Below are 16,638 nucleotides of genomic sequence, written 5' to 3'. Positions count from 1 at the left end.
CAAGCCACAAGGAACCTAATAGAGCAAACGATAGGCGTCCTCAAGCAACGGTTCCGTTGCCTGGATCGTTCGGGCGGGTCTCTTCAGTATTCGCCGGATAGAGTCTCCCAGTTCGTCGTGGTGTGCTGCATGCTCCACAACCTGGCTATCCGCAGGACTCAGGCACTGCCACCTGACATTGCCCCACCACCTCAGGAGGACGAGCAGGAGGACCCTGATGAGGAGGAGCACCAGGCCAGGAGGGAGCGACAAGGTCCAAGGGCCGTCCGCCGGGGGCTTATTGCTCGACACTTCTAGGCCCCCTGTCAGGGAATGGCCTGGGCCACTGAACGCAGCTGAAGGCAGCCGCTCCGCAAGCCCTCAGCCGGTTAACCCAACAACCACTTGAAACATGACACCTGCACATGGTGAATAAATAAACATCTTTATTTCAAAAACTCAGGGCCCTTCCCACATGGAAGAGCAAAACAGAGAAGACCCCCAAAAAACAGTCACAAACTTCTGTCACTCCCAAAACCTGGGGAGGACTAACAAAACATCACCATCCATATGGCCTTCCTCACTGGCCTAACAAAAACAAGCCACCCCCACAACACAAACACCCCCATAAAACCAAACAACATAATGCCCCCCAGAACAGAAGCCCCCGCATCACCCAAACCCTCGCTCAACACACTCTATTCGGTGTGGCGAGAGGGCGAGTCTGTCGACAGCCGTCTTTTGCCCCGGCCCGTCCTGCTGCTGCGCCTCAAGCTGGGCCGTGAGGCTGTGGCGAGGCTGGGGGAAGGATCTTCAGGGCGACAAGGCGTCTCGCCAGATGCCCTTGGGGGTCGGCCTACATGAGGGCGGGCCCGGGAGGGGCCGGCTGGTGGCTGCTGCAGCTGTGGGTGGCCCTCTTCACTGCCTGCAGCAGCTCCTTGCACCCTGGCTGGGGGAGTGGCAGGCTCGCCTGCACCAATGGGGACAAGGTGGGTGATGCCACGCGCGCGCTGGTCGCCAGACACACGTGCACTCGGGCGGCCTGGCCGGGGAGCAAGCGCGCCAAACTGTTGGTCGCCAGACCGGTGTGCGGCAGCAGGGCGGCGGCTGGCCTGGCGACGCCTCCGCGCCAGTGCGAGGGTGGCAGAAGTCAGTGCCCCAACTGCGCCGGCATGTGCCCGCATCTGCAGTGCCATTGTCTGCCCAGCACCTCTCAGCTGGCGACTGGCGTGCTGCGCTGCCTCGAGTTGTTGCACCCCCCTCTCATGCGCTGCCACAAGGAGCTCCACCCCCCTGGCGTGCGCTGCTGCGAATTGCTCCAGGCCCCTGGCCTGGGATTGGCCGAAAGCCACCACACTTTGTGCGAGGCTTTCGATGGCGTGAGGCATCTGTGCCACCACCTCCATGAATTTGACGTGCCGCCGCTCCGACGCCGCCGACATCTCGTCCAGGAGGTGCACCTCCTGGGCGACGTCCGAGTCCGGACTGGAGGGCGCCTCCACCCTCTGGCCAGAAGGCTGGCGTGCCGCCGGAGCCTTGCCGTGTGCGGCCACGCCACTGGGACCAGGTTCTGCCCTCCCCTGCACCGCCTCCCCCCTCTGGGCAGAAGGCTGGCATGCCGCCGGAGCCTTGCCGCGTGCGTCCATGCCACTCGGACCAGGTTCGGGGCTCCCCTCCCCCGCCTCCCCCTGGCTCTCCGGCACGCCAGACGTCTCCCCTTCATTGCCATCTCCTGGAGCGGAGGAGGGTTCCCCCGAGGTGGCGCCTTCCTGCTGCTCCTCGATGTCCTCCTCCTCCGAGGGCCTGGCTGTCTGGGCTTCAGGGAGCACCTCCTCCTCACCAGCTGAAAGCAGGAAGGCAGAAGTGTAGCTTTAGAGTGAGGACAGGCCGACAGCGACGGAGGCCGCACTGGTGCATTATGCGCATTTTTCGGCCAGTGGGGAAGGATGTAGATCTGATGCATGAGGGCAAGGAGAGAGGTGCACCCGGTCCTGTCCTTACCAGTGGGTTCCAGTATAGGGTCGGCGTCGCCGAGCGCCACAGGCCCAATCACCGGGTGACGCAGGAGTCGGGCCACCCTCTCTTCCAGAACCGTTAGCTCCTGGTAATCGCGAGAGCCTCCGCCAGTGACACGCAGGCTCCTGGTGTTCCTCGCCAGCTTGGCCTGCAAGAGACAGGAGGGCGTCTAAGTACAGTGTGGTGCCCCGTTGTTGTGTGTGAGTCCTCCCATGGTGGAATAGCTTGCACAGTGTGGTGCCCTGTTGCTGTGTGTGAGGCCTCCCATGGTGGAGTAGCTTGCACAGTGTGGTGCCCTGTTGCTGTGTGTGAGGCCTCCCATGGTGGAATAGCTTGCACAGTGTGGTGCCCTGTTGCTGTGTGTGAGGCCTCCCATGGTGGAATAGCTTGCACAGTGTGGTGCCCTGTTGCTGTGTGTGAGACCTCCCATGGTGGAATAGCTTGCACAGTGTGGTGCCCTGTTGCTGTGTGTGAGGCCTCCCATGATGGAATAGCTTGCACAGTGTGGTGCCCTGTTGCTGTGTGTGAGGCCTCCCATGGTGGAATAGCTTGCACAGTGTGGTGCCCTGTTGCTGTGTGTGAGGCCTCCCATGGTGGAATAGCTTGCACAGTGTGGTGCCCTGTTGCTGTGTGTGAGTCCACCCATGGTGGAATAGCTTGCACAGTGCGGTGCCCTGTTGCTGTGTGTGAGGCCTCCCATGGTGGAATAGCTTGCACAGTGCGGTGCCCTGTTGCTGTGTGTGAGGCCTCCCATGGTGGAATACCTTGCAAAGTGTGATAAGTGCACAAAGAGCTATTGATTAACATGCAAGTGCCATTGCAGCGGCAGGAGAGCTGGGCATTAGACCTTTGATGTCCCTTTGGCCCTAACGGGAGGTGCACATGCAAGGATGAGGGGGACACTGGAAAGGGTACTCACCTTGACCAGCCGACACAGGTCATTGTATTTCTTGCGGCACTGGTCCGCACTCCTGGGAACATCGGAGTTGGAGGAGACCCTCCGGGCAATTTTGGTCCACGCCTCCCTGAACTGGCTCCTGGGAGCCTTCCTGCCACTAGCCGGGCACACGACCCGTCGTCTCTTGCGTACCCCATGAAGGAGCACACCCAGCGCATGCTCAGAGAACCGCTGGGCTCTTTCACGGGCCCTCTCCATGACCTCCAGGCGTTGATTTGGTACACAACCAGTCCTGAGGCCTAGTTGCACGGCTACAGCATGCAGGGCGTGGCTGCAGTCAAAGTTGACCCTTCCCCCTTTAAGAGCTGGCCGGCGTCAGGGTGTCTGCTGACACTCACCACATGATCGCACCTGCGCTGCGCCCGGAATCGGCGTTATCAGGCTGCATCGCCGGATTAGCGCCTGAACACAGGGTTCCAACGCCTTTTGCAGCGCTCGGCCAAAAAGTTGGCCAAATCTACTGAATTTCGGCGAGCTCGCCTGCACTTTCCGGCGGCCGCTAAATTTGCTGAGCGCCCGACTTTAGCGCCGCAATAGCGTCCGAACTGAATTTCTAGGCCAAATTGTTTCAGTTGTGACCTGAAAAAGCATGAATTTGCTCGTAGCTGATGACAGCCATTTTGTGACCAGAATTCAGGAAAAATCTAAAACCTGAAAATTAGATGACCAAATACTGACCCTCAATGTTCTTTGCCATGTTGAAAATAATGTGCCTCAGTAATTAACTAAAAAATGATTATTCTGTGTTTTACGGTTAATTTTCAAACTATTCTTTAAGGTTTAGTATTCACTTCCTAAAAAGCTGTGCAATTTTCATAAACTCAGAATTAGGTAATCAGTGTTTCTTTGTGTTCTGAGGTTAATGTTAAAGTGGAATAATGATTTCTTTTACATCTTAATACAGAAAGCTTTGCAGTTTAGTTTGCAACAGATTCAATAATGAGTTGTTGTCCTTGGGAAAGAGATATTGCAAATGTTACTTTTGTATTATCGGTGCTTGTATCCTGCAGCTGTCCTGGACTTTTATGACAAAAACTGTATTTTAGGTCATTGTAACTTTTCTCATTTTTGAGATTTTCTAACTTTGCTTCAGGCAGTGGAAGCGAGGATGTAAATACTAATTGTTCTGGAATGTACTTTGGTACAAGAGAGAAATGGATTTTTAAAAAAAGTTTCTTTCTAGAATACAATCTCTGAAGTATGAGCCATAATAGATCCTGTGTTGCAGAAGGGTAAGGAACGTGCATAAATTGTTTATTTCCTTCTAAAGCTGAAGCCCTCATCACAGGAAAAGTTATGCACTGCAGTGATTAAAACAAGCAGTTGTTAGTAGATTATAAACTTCTGCTTTCTTGAAGTTTTAATTTATAGGGTCCATCTCTTAGAAGATGGAGCATCCAACATGAGTGAAGCTGTCACTGCAGGTCAAGAACTTTCCTTTCACTGGTTATATTCAGAAGGATGGTGTGACAAGTCATTTGCCAGAAAACACAGCTCCTTTCAATTTACACTGCAATTCTACCCATGGGGCTTCTTGGGCTGTGAAAGCAGTCATTCTGACAGCTGGCTGTTCTATCTTTCAGACACGCTTGCTAAAGACTTTGAACGTGGCAAAAATAAAATTAGTTATTGAACAGTTACCGTTACAGTAGGTTGTAAATCTTTACAGTTTTATATCCATCTTAATTGTAAAAATGGCTCCCTTTGGGCCCTATCTGTGTTGCCACTCAGTCAGCGAAATAATTTGTCACTGGTCATTGACTTTGCCCTAATACGCAGATCGCTTGTTCCTTTAGAGAGCTGCTGCTGTCGCTGGCACTGGGCCAGGTGCTGTCCTTGTTGATCTGTGGTATAGGCCTGACTAGCAAGTACTTGGTGGAGGACTTCCATGCCAACACTCCAGTGTTTCAGAGCTTTCTCAACTACATCCTCCTGTTCCTGGTTTACACAACCACGTTGGCAGTACGACAAGGTAGGCCACACTTAACTTCACAAGAACTTCCTCTTTTAATTGTAAAGGGTGAAAAGAAAAATTACTCAGCCATCATTTTGTTGCAAATTGTTTAATATTTCTATATTAATTTAAAATGTTAATGTGTACCACTCTTAAGCCAGTTTATCAACCAGTAGCATGGACTGGTTGGGCCGAATGGCCTGTTTCTGTGCTGTTTGTCCTATGTAAGCAATTATGAGATTGTGGTGTCACCTTCTGGCAATTTTATTAGCCAGTACTAATCACATGACCATTCTGATTGTTCTGTGTTTATTGACAAAGCTCTGGTCAATGCAGGCTAGGTGTGAGGGGGGTGGGGTAATTCGATGGATTTCCCTCTATACATAAGTGAAAATGTTACAAATACTCAGTACCTGTTAGTGCATACTGAACATCAGTGGTAATGTTGTGACTCTCCATACTGCTGCTCCTGTATCATTATTGGTCATACCATAACATCACTGACCTCTAATTGTGATGGAGGTAAAACATACGCTGGTAATATTTAAAGGTTTGCTTTGTCCTATAGGTAGGATGAGCAAGGTAAAGTGATTGAGGCAGGGCCGGTAGGAGTTGGGCTAGACATAGTAACCGGCCTTTGCAGAGAGAGTTCTTGGAAAGTACGATAACAGATATTGATAAGACTTTCAGTGAAGTTATTTGAGAGTGAAGTGAAAGAGACAAGCGTTGTTCTGTTCTCACCTGGTTGTCCCCCAGTCTGCTGTTGAAGTGCGCAGGCTGGACACTGAATTTAAAGGCTGCACGAGTTTCCATTTCGTCCAGATACTTACATTCTTTTTACATGGGTTTTACACCAATGCCTACTCCAATGGGTATGTAACTGAGCAGACACAAGGAAACCTACGTGCAGCTCAGGTCACCAGTGGGAGTAACACTTTTTCAAAGACACAGCAGCGTAACTCATTTCAAGGAAATTCCCTTTCCCCCCCCCTCCCCCCAATGCTTCAATGTGTGCACCACTATTCTATCTAAGTAAATGCTATTTTTTATATATTATCCTTTACTTATTCCTTTTATTTAAAAACAAGTTTTCAAAATTGCCATCGTTGACAGTGTTACTGAGACAACGAGGCACTGGATCTAGAAATGACATGGCAATGAACTTGTGACACCACAGCAGTCCTTTGCTTTTTGTGGTACAGTATATAGCAATGATTTGGACTTGAATGTAGGAAGTATGATTAAGAAGTTTGCAGATGATACAAAAATTGGCTTTGTGGTTGATAATGAAGAAGAAAGCTGCAGACTGCAGGAAGATATCAATGGACTGGTCAGGTGGGCAGAACAACGGCAAATGGAATTCAATCTGGAGAAGTGTGAGGTAATGCATTTGGGGAGGGCTAACAAGGCAAAAGAATACACTATAAATGGTAGGACACTGAGAAGTGCAGAAAATCAGAGGGACCTTGGAGTGCATGTCCACAGATCCCTGAAGGTAGCAGGACAGGTAAATAAGGTGGTTAAGAAGGCATATGGGATACTTGCCTTTATTAGCCGAGGCATAGAATGTAATGTAGCAGAGCCTGGTCCCCAATTGTCTTGGATCCCCTTGCCATTGGACCAAGACCTTGCTCTGTCAAGCCCGTGTGGTAGCTGGTGTGCAACGGCCACCCCACGTTAAAATAATTCATGCACAGGCATCGTTCACCCTTTAAAATGAAGTTCGGGCATCAGTCACCTGAGAACTCATTTTTAGTGTGGAAGCAAGTCATCCTCGGTTCTGAGGGACTGTCTAAGAAGAAGAAGAATATAAGAGCAGGGAGATTATGCTTGAACTGTATAAAACACTAATTAGGCCGCAGCTAGAGTACTGCGTGCAGTTCTGGTCACCACATTACAGGAAGGATGTGATTGCACAAGAGGGGGTGCAGAGGAGATTTATGAGGATGTTGCCTGGGCTGGGGAATTTTAGCTATGAGGATAGATTGGATAGGCTGGGGTTGTTTTCTTTGAAACAGAAGAGGCTGAGGGGAGACCTAATTGAGGTGTATAAAATTCTGAGGGGCCTAGATAGAGTGGATAGGAAGGACCTATTTCCCTTAACAGAAGGGTCAGTAACCAGGCGGCATAGATTTAAAGTAATTGATCGGAAGTTTAGAGGGGATTTGAGGAGAAATCTTTTCACCCAGAGGGTGGTGGGGGTCTGGAACTCACTGCCCTCATCACATTTAAAAAGTATTTAGATATGCACTTGAACTGCCATAACCTACAAGGCTACGGGCCAAGTGCTGGAAAGTGGGATTAGACTGGATAGCTCTTTGTTGGCCGGCACGGACAAGATGGGCCGAATGGCCTCCTTCTGTGCTGTAAATTTCTATGATTCTATGATTGAAATATCACAAAGGATGTGATAGTACATGGAAGAAGGTTTTGTGCAGAATAACTTCCATCCATCCATATATAAAAATCCTACATTGAGGTTATGTTTTATCCATCACACTTCACATTTTGGGCATCACATCTGAGGAGATTGGGGATATACCAAAAAGATTTAAGATCTTGCATTTATATAGCACCTTTCTTTACCTCAGGATGTCCCAAAGCACTTTACAGCCAATTAAACACTTTTGAAGTATAGTCACTGTTGTATTGTAGGGAAACAGTGAATAAATAGCAAGCAGGAATGAAAACTACCAACCACAAAGTTAAAAACTAACAGTCAAGAATGAGCATTGATCAAATCACTTCCAATATCCAGGAGTAGAAAGGAAGCTAATAAAATGTTTCTAAACACTTTGTGAATTTTTTTGGCTGCCATCTTGTATTCCCTAAACTCGGGACATAGTTGTACGTAAGTGTTCTAACCAAGTAAAGACATAAAAAAGTTACAAAATTCACAAGAAAATTATAAAACATGTTTCTAACAATGTTTTCCACGGAGCCTTGTCCCTTTCTGGGAATTCTGAGGATTGAGTATATGGGGTTTCTAAAGCTATCACTCTGCGAGTTGATTGAAAAGTTATCAGTTACAAGTGCCAGAATGGAATTGTGTAACTTTAGGAACATAGGAACAGGAGTGGGCCATTTAGCCCCTCGAGCCTATTCCACCATTCAATTACATTAATTAGATCATGGCTGATCCGTACATAACTCCATTTACCCACCTTTGCTCCATATCCCTTATTACCCATACCGAACAAAATTCTATCTATCTCTGTTTTGAATTTTTCAACTGACTTAGTCTCAACAGCTTTTTGAGGGAGAGAGTTCGGCCGCGATTTTATTAATGGAGGCGGGTTGAGTGCAGGTCAGCTGGTATCCAGCTTCCGGTCCTGTCCCCAGCTGCATCCGCTCCACAGATGTGATTTTGCCTTGATTGACCTTGCCGGCCAATTAATAGGAAGTGGGTCTGATGATGTAATTTGATGATGCGTCATCTGCCAGTTTCCTTAAAGGGACCACGCACAATTTTATTTTGACAGTTGATTTCTCAGTGTTTGACAACATTGAGGTGCTGAAAACACTGACAATCACTGCGCAAAGGTGACCTCTTGCACCCAGGCTCACCAATGACTCCTACCATAGGCTGGAATAGATGGCAGTTGCAGGTGAGGTGACAGAAGCGATCTGTCACTGGTGAGAGAGGTTCTCCCAATGAGGTGGCACTGGACATGGATTTGAAAACTTGTAAGCTAAAGAAATCTGTAAATGTATTAAAAATGCAGTACCCAACATTTTCTTTGCTCTGAAACTCACCATGTGCAACATTGGATCCTTCACACCACTTCTGCAGCTGTCATCATTCCACAAACATTACAGCAGACTCACAACACGCCACACTTACCTGGCGTGGTGTCCGGACATTGGGAAACCTGACCCAGAAGCAGGAAAATCCAAAAACAGGCTAAAAACCACTGACAAGTACCTGTTAATAGGCAGGTAATTGCCTTTAATCCGCTTCCCGCCGCTAGATGTCGGGTTCATTTGCAAATCGGGGTCCCGACACTTGGGACAGCTGTTTGGAGGCAGGTTGATGGCGGGGTTGGAACCCGCTGTCAATCAAAATGAATTTAACCTCTGACCCGCCTCCAAACCCACCCTCTGAACGCTGGCAAAATCGCGGCCTTCCAGATTTTCACTACCCTTTGTGTGAAGAAGTGCTTCCTGACAACACCCCTAAATGGCCTAGCTCTAATTTTAATGTTATGCCGCCTTGTTTTGGACTCCCCACATAACTATACGTAAGAACTCTGGACAAAACTTGTCAGAAAGCAAAACTGTAACTCTCTGCAAACAATCTGTACACTACAAATCCCAAAATAAAGATCTGGCTACTTCATTATTGAGTCTAATGAACAATACCATATTTTGAAGATGCAAATCAATCACAATTAAAATCTTGGTATGTTGCACATGCATTTGAAGTTCGTCTGCTTCATGGTAACAAGGGCCCACAGAACGATTGTGCACCATTTTGCTGCCACCCCCCTCCCCTACCCAGTGAAATGCACTTCTGGTGTGCTGCCATGGTGCGAGGAGAGGAGTATTAAACCTAACATGATAAACTCAGAAATTGAAGTTAGGAGATAGCAAGCTTGATATTAAAAGCACTGTAGATTGTAAGAGGCAAGGAGTTGGTCCGAGGGAATTAAAAATGACTGTTGCAGTTTGTTTACAGCTTCAGGGAGCCATTTATAAAATCAGGCTTATTATCTCTCCCTTTCTAATATAAATAATAATATAGATGTTCTATGTTGGGAGCAGGTGGACAACATTGACTATTTGAATTACCTTTTAGGTTAAATTTATCCAAAAACATTGCAGATATGTTTAAATAAAACTAACCCATTACCCATTGTGTTGCACGTGTGGAGGGAAAACAAATTGTAGTTCTGAGGTGAAGTGGGCTTGGAAGGAAAATTTAGGGTGGGTGAGAAGGAGGGGAGGAAGGGGAAATTAGGAGGGAGGAGAGAGAAGGAATTGGAGTGAAAGAAAGAAAGAAAGACAGACTTGCATTTATATAGCGCCTTTCACGACCATCGAATGTCTCAAACCACTTTACAGCCAATGATGTACTTTTGAAGTGGAGTCACTGTTGTAATGTGGGAAACGCGGCAGCTAATTTGTGCACAGCAAGGTCCCACAAACAGCAATGTGATAATAACCAGATAATCTGTTGTTTTTTATGTTGGTTGAGGGATAAATATTGGCCAGGACACCAGGGATAACTTCCCTGCTCTTCTTCGAAATAGTGCCATGGGAGCTTTTACGTCCACCTGAGAGAGCAGACAGGGCCTCGGTTTAACGTCTCATCCGAAAGACGGCACCACTGACAGTGCAGCACTAGCTTTATGTGAGCCAACCTTTTGACTCAAAGGCGAGTGTGCTACCAACTGAGCCACAGCTGAGGGAGAAACAAGGCTCCAATTCTGAGACAGGAGATGGTGGCAGCAGAAGGTTTAGCTCCAGGCCAGGTGTGAGGAAGAATGGTTCTGCCAGGCCTACCAGAAACAAAATAAATACTGAGTGGGAGTGTGGGACTGCATGAAGACCCAAAGCAGGTCTTAAAGTATCCTTGAGTCACAGGCTGTCACAGTGATGGGAAATCCTATTAAAAACACCACATGGCAGTTGTCAGCAGTTGTGGATACAATTAATATTGCAAATTCCATTGGGACTTTGAATAGAAAGATAACAGGATATATTGATCTAATTATAAAAAAAAGTTGTTGCATATAAATGAATGTTGTGTTTTTACAAATTATTACAACATTTAATTTTCAAAGAAATTGTAAAAATCACTTATTCTATCCATATTGTAGTAAATGAATTTAGTCAATAAAACATGACAGGATTTTGCAGAGTAATTATCTAGACTAATTCAATAGAACATGTAGGTCTAACAATACAACGGTTTTCAACCATGCAAAAAGTGCTGTTCATTAGCAATCCTGTGAATGTTTTTGACTGTATGAATGTAAAATAAAAGAATTAATAAATAAGGGGCAATTTTCTGACTTAGAGGCTCCCTGCTGGGAGTGCAGTTAGCAAGAGCACATTTAATAAATTCCAATACGTACGACACACGATTTTCCAATATGGTTGGGAGCTGAAGACTCGATTGCTCTGCAGTGTCATCCATTGGCTGGAGTGTGGAACTGCATGAATTGCATGAAGATCCAAAGCAGGTCTTAAAGTTTCCTTGGGTCACAGGCTGTCACATTGCATGTGGCCGAATTTCCAATATGCACTTTCAGCAGGGGCTGGGGGTCGTTCCCTCCCAGGATCTCACAGTCAGAAAATTACCCCTGTGGAACAATCAATTGAAGACAATTCATCATAGCTTCACAGAAAATATAAAAAACAAATTTGCTCTCTCCCTAGGAGTTGATAGGAGATACTCCATGAGGCCCAATACTTTGTGTAGGTATTCGTTAAGTATAATTACAGCAATATTTACTTTTAAACAAAAAAATATGTTTCATAGGTTCAATTAGCTTCCATTGTTTGTGCCATCGTAACAATGCATGTGTCGGATTCCTTTCCTTTTTATGACGTGGGCTTAAAGTATCTGGGCTAAAGGTGGTGCCCGGTTAGAGTTTTTGTGGTAATGGGGACTGAGGTTGGAATGTCAGTGATAATAGCGGTGAGCAGTTGGAACGTCTGGTTATGTCCATATGGAAAACATTTGCTAATATTGCTGTAAGGTTAATATGTCAATGGCAGTCTGAGATTGCAATATGGAGGTTGGAATGTCCATGGATATGTGAAATTTTAATGTGACGGTAATGGTGGTGTAAGGTTAGTACGTCTATGGTGATGTGAAGCTGGAGTGTTTATGGTAATGGCAGTGTGAGATTGGAGTTTCTCCCCTTTTTTTTAGTAACAGCCATGCTTCAATACAGCAAGTAGCCTGAACATTCACTTCTGACAGCATGTGTTATAACGACCATATTTCCTCTGTTGGATAATGTCAACAAAAAAGTAAACGTGGTGTGACAATTTTAGGTGAGTAAACTGTAATAGATGTACAATATTTATTGTTCGAGGGGCAGTTATTTTATTTGGGGACTTTCCCGCATTTGGGAGTCAACATTTTACTTATACGTAACTATTTTTTGATGTCTTTACTACTTCATGAGATAATCTAACCCATGGTGCTTGGCTGAAAACTAGAACTGTGAGTCATATACATTATGGTCATCTATTATTGACAAGATTATATGCTTGTTTCTTGACTCTTGTTTCTTGTTATATCCCCACATAATTTCAGTGCAAAAGTTACTGTTGGTGATATTAGATTGCTATCCCTGCATCTACTGTTTTAACACAGACTTTACCCCATTTATTTTGAATGGGTAAACACCTCAGTTAAAATAACAGACAAAGGAATGTTGTATGAATGCATTAAGTCTTCATCCATTAATATCGCCAACAATAATCTCTAGGCTTTGGTCTCAAAATAAAGCATTGATAATATAATAGTACAGTGTAAAAAATAGCTCTTCATGACAGTAACTGCTACAAAGCCTTTCAATCTTCATCAGAAGATGGCTGCATGTGTCACATTGACCTTGTGTGATTTGCCATTTTGTGCTTTTGAAGTCAGGATATTTAAAAAAAGTGGGTATAGTCAGTATACCTTCAATTACTTGCTGCTTAAAAAGTGGGCATAATTTTACCTCCAAAAATAGAAAGTTGATATAATCCATATACCCCCACTAAATGCCTGAGTGTACATGTGTAAAAGCTGGTGCAATACTGATAGAAAGCAGAGATGGACTATTTGTTTATGTTTAGTGTTGATCTGAAGCTCTGGGCAGGATTTTCATTGTGCTGTGGATTCGGGATTGGAGGTGTGCGGGGGGTTAAAATCCCGAAATCAGGGGTCCCGACCCCTTCCCACACTCAAATCCATCTCCATGCCAGTTTCAAAGGAGACGGGTACCCGCCCCGCACTGGGACCCGCCTACCCAAGGCGGGAAGGGATTAGTGCCAATTAACTGCCTGCTAACAGATAGTTAACAGGCAGTTTTTAGCCTAATCCCTATTTTTAATGTTGAAGTGGGAAGTGGGGGATACCCGACGGTTCCAAACCACGCCAAGTTAGAGGAGGTGGGCCGTTGGGTTGAAGGACTTGGAGGGGTCGAGATGTCGGTGTTCAGGTGAGTGATGTGTGCATGAGTGCAAAGGTAAGTGTATTTGGTGTGTCAAAAGTGATTAAATAAGTTTTACATACCTTTTCTTACCTTTTCAGCCTTCCTTCCTTTAGGTTCCGGGAGTCTCTCACCTCACCGGCACAGAAAGCAGAATGGCTGCGAACTGTCAAAAGTGACACCCTTCAGCTTTCTGTGCAGGAGAGATTTCTAACTGAGTCTGTGGAGAAGGACTCATGTTAGAAGTAAGACTGTCAGTGTTTGACAGCTTCAAACAGCTGTAAAACGCTGATATTTCATCTGTCAAAAGCTCTTGACAGATGAAATTTCAGTCTGTGACATCACCTGTTGCCGGGTGGCCCTTAATTGGCCTGCTGAGCCTGCTGGGCGGGCTCAACAAGGTCAATCAAGTTAAAATTGCGTGGATTGGCCGCATCTCGATGGAGGCAGGATTACAACCCCGAAAGTTGTAGTCCCACCTCCAACCCGACTCCTGAGTTAACTTCCTGCCCTCTGTATCTCTGCAGAAATGGATCAATGAATATTAGCAAAAATTTCTGAGAAAACCAATTTTTGCATAATTTTTGCTTGAGGCCTTGAAAAATATATCCAGTTTAATTTTTTGAAATCTATGATGGTAGCAAGCCTAGTCTGCCCAGACTACCAAAAAGGATTATTTTAATCTTGTGATTAAATCAGGCTGATGATTCTGCTGTGTTCATTTATACATACCTTTTGCAGATTGAATTTGAACATGGTTGATGACTGTAGATATGTAAACATTATGGGCAGTGTGAGGTGAGGTACCATGCGGACTTCACTAGTTGGCTGTCATGTTAATAGCTGTCCTATGAGAACACCAAGCTCCGCACAAGTGTCAGAGGAACACACCTCTAACCTTTTGGATGTATAGGTGATAACATCTTAGGATACTTTTGAATTAATGCAGCAGGATTGTTCAGTGCAAGAGGTGGAAGGCCTTCTGCTTCCCCAGAAATAGGGTATTTCACTGCTATCAGCTCCTGGTACATCCCTCGAGACCACAGCACATAGAAATAGATTAGAACGCACAGGTTTGAGAAGAAGCACCCGGAGCACATACTCAACGACTGAGCCTCCGCAGCCCTCTGGGGTAGAGAATTTCAAAGATTCACCACCCTCTGAGTGAAGAAATTTCTCCTCATCTCAGTCCTAAATGGCTGAACCCTTATTCTGAGACTGTGACCCCTGGTTCTAGACTCCCCAGCCAGGGGAAACATCCTCCCTGCATCCACCCTGTCAATCCCTGTAAGAATATTGTATGTTTCAATGAGATCATCTGTCATTTTTCTAAATTGTAGAGAATATAGGCCTAGTCTAACCACCGCCCCTTGACATTCAACGGCATTACCATCACCGAATCCCCCACCATCAACATTCTGGGGGTTACCATTGACCAGAAACTTAACTGGACCAGCCTCATGAATACTGTGGCTACAAAAGCAGGTCAGAGGCTAAGTATTCTGTGGCGAGTGTCTCACCTCCTGACTCCCCAAAGCCTTTCTACCATCTACAAGACACAAGTAGGGAGTGTGATGGAATACTCTTCACTTGCCTGGATGAGTGCAGCTCCAACAACACTCAAGAAGCTCGACACCATCCAGGACAAAGCAGCTCGCTTGATTGGCACCCCATCCACCACCTTAAACATTCACTCCCTCCACCACTGCATACTGTGGCTGCAGTGTGTACCATCTACAAAATGCACTGCAGCAACTTGCCAAGGCTTCTTCGGCAGCACCTCCCAAACCCGTAACCTCTTCTACCTAGAAGGACAAGGGCAGCAGGTGCATGGGAACACCACCACCTGCAAGTTTCCCCTCCAAGTCACACACAATCCTGACTTGGAAATATATCGCTGATCCTTCATCGTCACTGGGTCAAAATCCTGGAACTTCCTACCTACCAGCACTGTGGGAGTACCTTCACCACATGGATAGCAGCGGTTTAAGAAGGCGACTCACCACCACCTTCTCTGGAGCAATTAGAGATGGCAATAAATGCTGGCCTTGTCAGCGACGCCCACAACCCATAAACGAATTAAAAAAAACTCTCCCCATCGGACAATCTCCCCATCCCAGGAATTAGCCTGGTGAACCTTCGTTGCACTCCCTCTATAACAAGTATATCCTTCCTTAGGTAAGGAGACCAGAACTGTACACAATACTCCAGGTGTGGTCTCACCAGGGCCCTATATAATTGCAGTAAGACATCTTGGGGGAAAAATTCGGTTGATTTGTGCCTCCCATTAGTGCCTTAAGGGGGCGCAAAGCAACTAGTGCCACTAACGCCTCCCACAAAATTCAGCGGGAGGTTAGCTGTGGCGGTGACCGTTAGTGCCCTGCGGCGCTGCACCTCTGGCAATGAAATCATCGCCGTGCGCAGCGTCCCGCTCATGCCCCGGCTGCGATCTTCAATAGCGCGCCCTGACTTACTGCCGGACGCTATGTTTGACAGGGTCAAGGGGGCCTACCTGCGGCTGGGGTGGCACAAATTAAAGGGGGGTGGTGCTGGGCGGCCATTTTTGTTGCTGCCCCCGTTGCTGTCACCAGCCTCCTGTGCAGCCCCCCCATGGGATGCCGGCTGCGCTCTGTGAGCCCGGCACTTCTCTTGAATGCCGGGCTCTTTTGCTGGCACTCCGAGCCCTGGTGGCCCAGCTGGGTCCCGGGTCATGCTGTGCTAGACCCCTCTCCTTTAAAAAGGGGAGGAAGGCCTGCAGTACCGTGGCACGTAGCAACGTGATATTCACTCGCAGCGCCCCAAGAGGCAGGCGAGGCGCTTCCAGTAGCGCCCTGCCTCCCTCTTGGGGCACTACCAGTGAATTTTGGGCACGGGGGTGCTAACTTTTTCGGGATGCTAAAAGTAGTGCCCCGGCGAAGTTAGTGCCCCAAAGGGGGCGTGACCCAATTTTGCCCCCCTTTACTCTTGTAATCAAATCCTCTTGTAATAAAGGCCAACATGCCATTTGCTTTCCTAATTGCTTGCTGTACCTGCATGTTAACTTTCAGTGATTCATGTACAAGGACACCCAGGTCCCTCTGAACACCAACATTTCCCTATCTCTCACCATTTATAAAATACTCTGCTTTTCTATTTTTCCTACCAAAGTGGATAATTTCACATTTCTCCACATTATATTCCATTTGCCATGTTCTTGCCCACTCACTTAGCCTGTCTATGTCCCCTTGAAGTTTCTTTGCATCCTCTTCACAACTTACATTCCCACCTAGTTTTGTATCATCAGCAAACTTGAATATATCACATTTGGTCCCCTCATCCAAATCATTGATATAGATTGTGAATAGCTGAGGCCCAAGCACTGATCCTTGTGGTACCCCACTAGTTACAGCCTGCCAACCCGAAAATGACCCGTTTATTCCTACTCTCTGTTTTTTGTCCGTTGCTAGTAAATTACCCCCAATCCCATGACCCCTAATTTTGTTTAATACCCTTGTGTGTGGCAGCTTATCGAATGCCTTTTGAAAATCCAAATACACCACATCCACTGGTTCCCCCTTATCTATTCTGCTAGTTAC

The 16,638-nt window shown here is 46.6% G+C and overlaps 1 protein-coding gene across 1 annotated transcript in view; it reads left to right on the top strand.

Annotated features, from left to right (window-relative positions):
• Nucleotides 1-16,638, top strand: part of slc35f1 (solute carrier family 35 member F1) — a 522,812-nt gene that overhangs the window by 200,278 nt on the left and 305,896 nt on the right. Inside the window, exon 2 of the mRNA XM_085997332.1 lies at nt 4,750-4,925. Coding sequence (XP_085853458.1) covers nt 4,750-4,925 — 176 coding nt within the window. The remainder of the gene's footprint in view (nt 1-4,749; nt 4,926-16,638) is intronic.

This window comes from Somniosus microcephalus, chromosome 9 (genome assembly GCF_052327205.1).
Source record: "Somniosus microcephalus isolate GS21.2 chromosome 9, FLI_Smic_1.0, whole genome shotgun sequence".
NCBI lineage: Eukaryota > Metazoa > Chordata > Chondrichthyes > Squaliformes > Somniosidae > Somniosus > Somniosus microcephalus.
The sequence above is the reverse complement of the archived record's forward strand: the minus strand, read 5'-3'. Positions and strand labels throughout refer to the sequence as shown.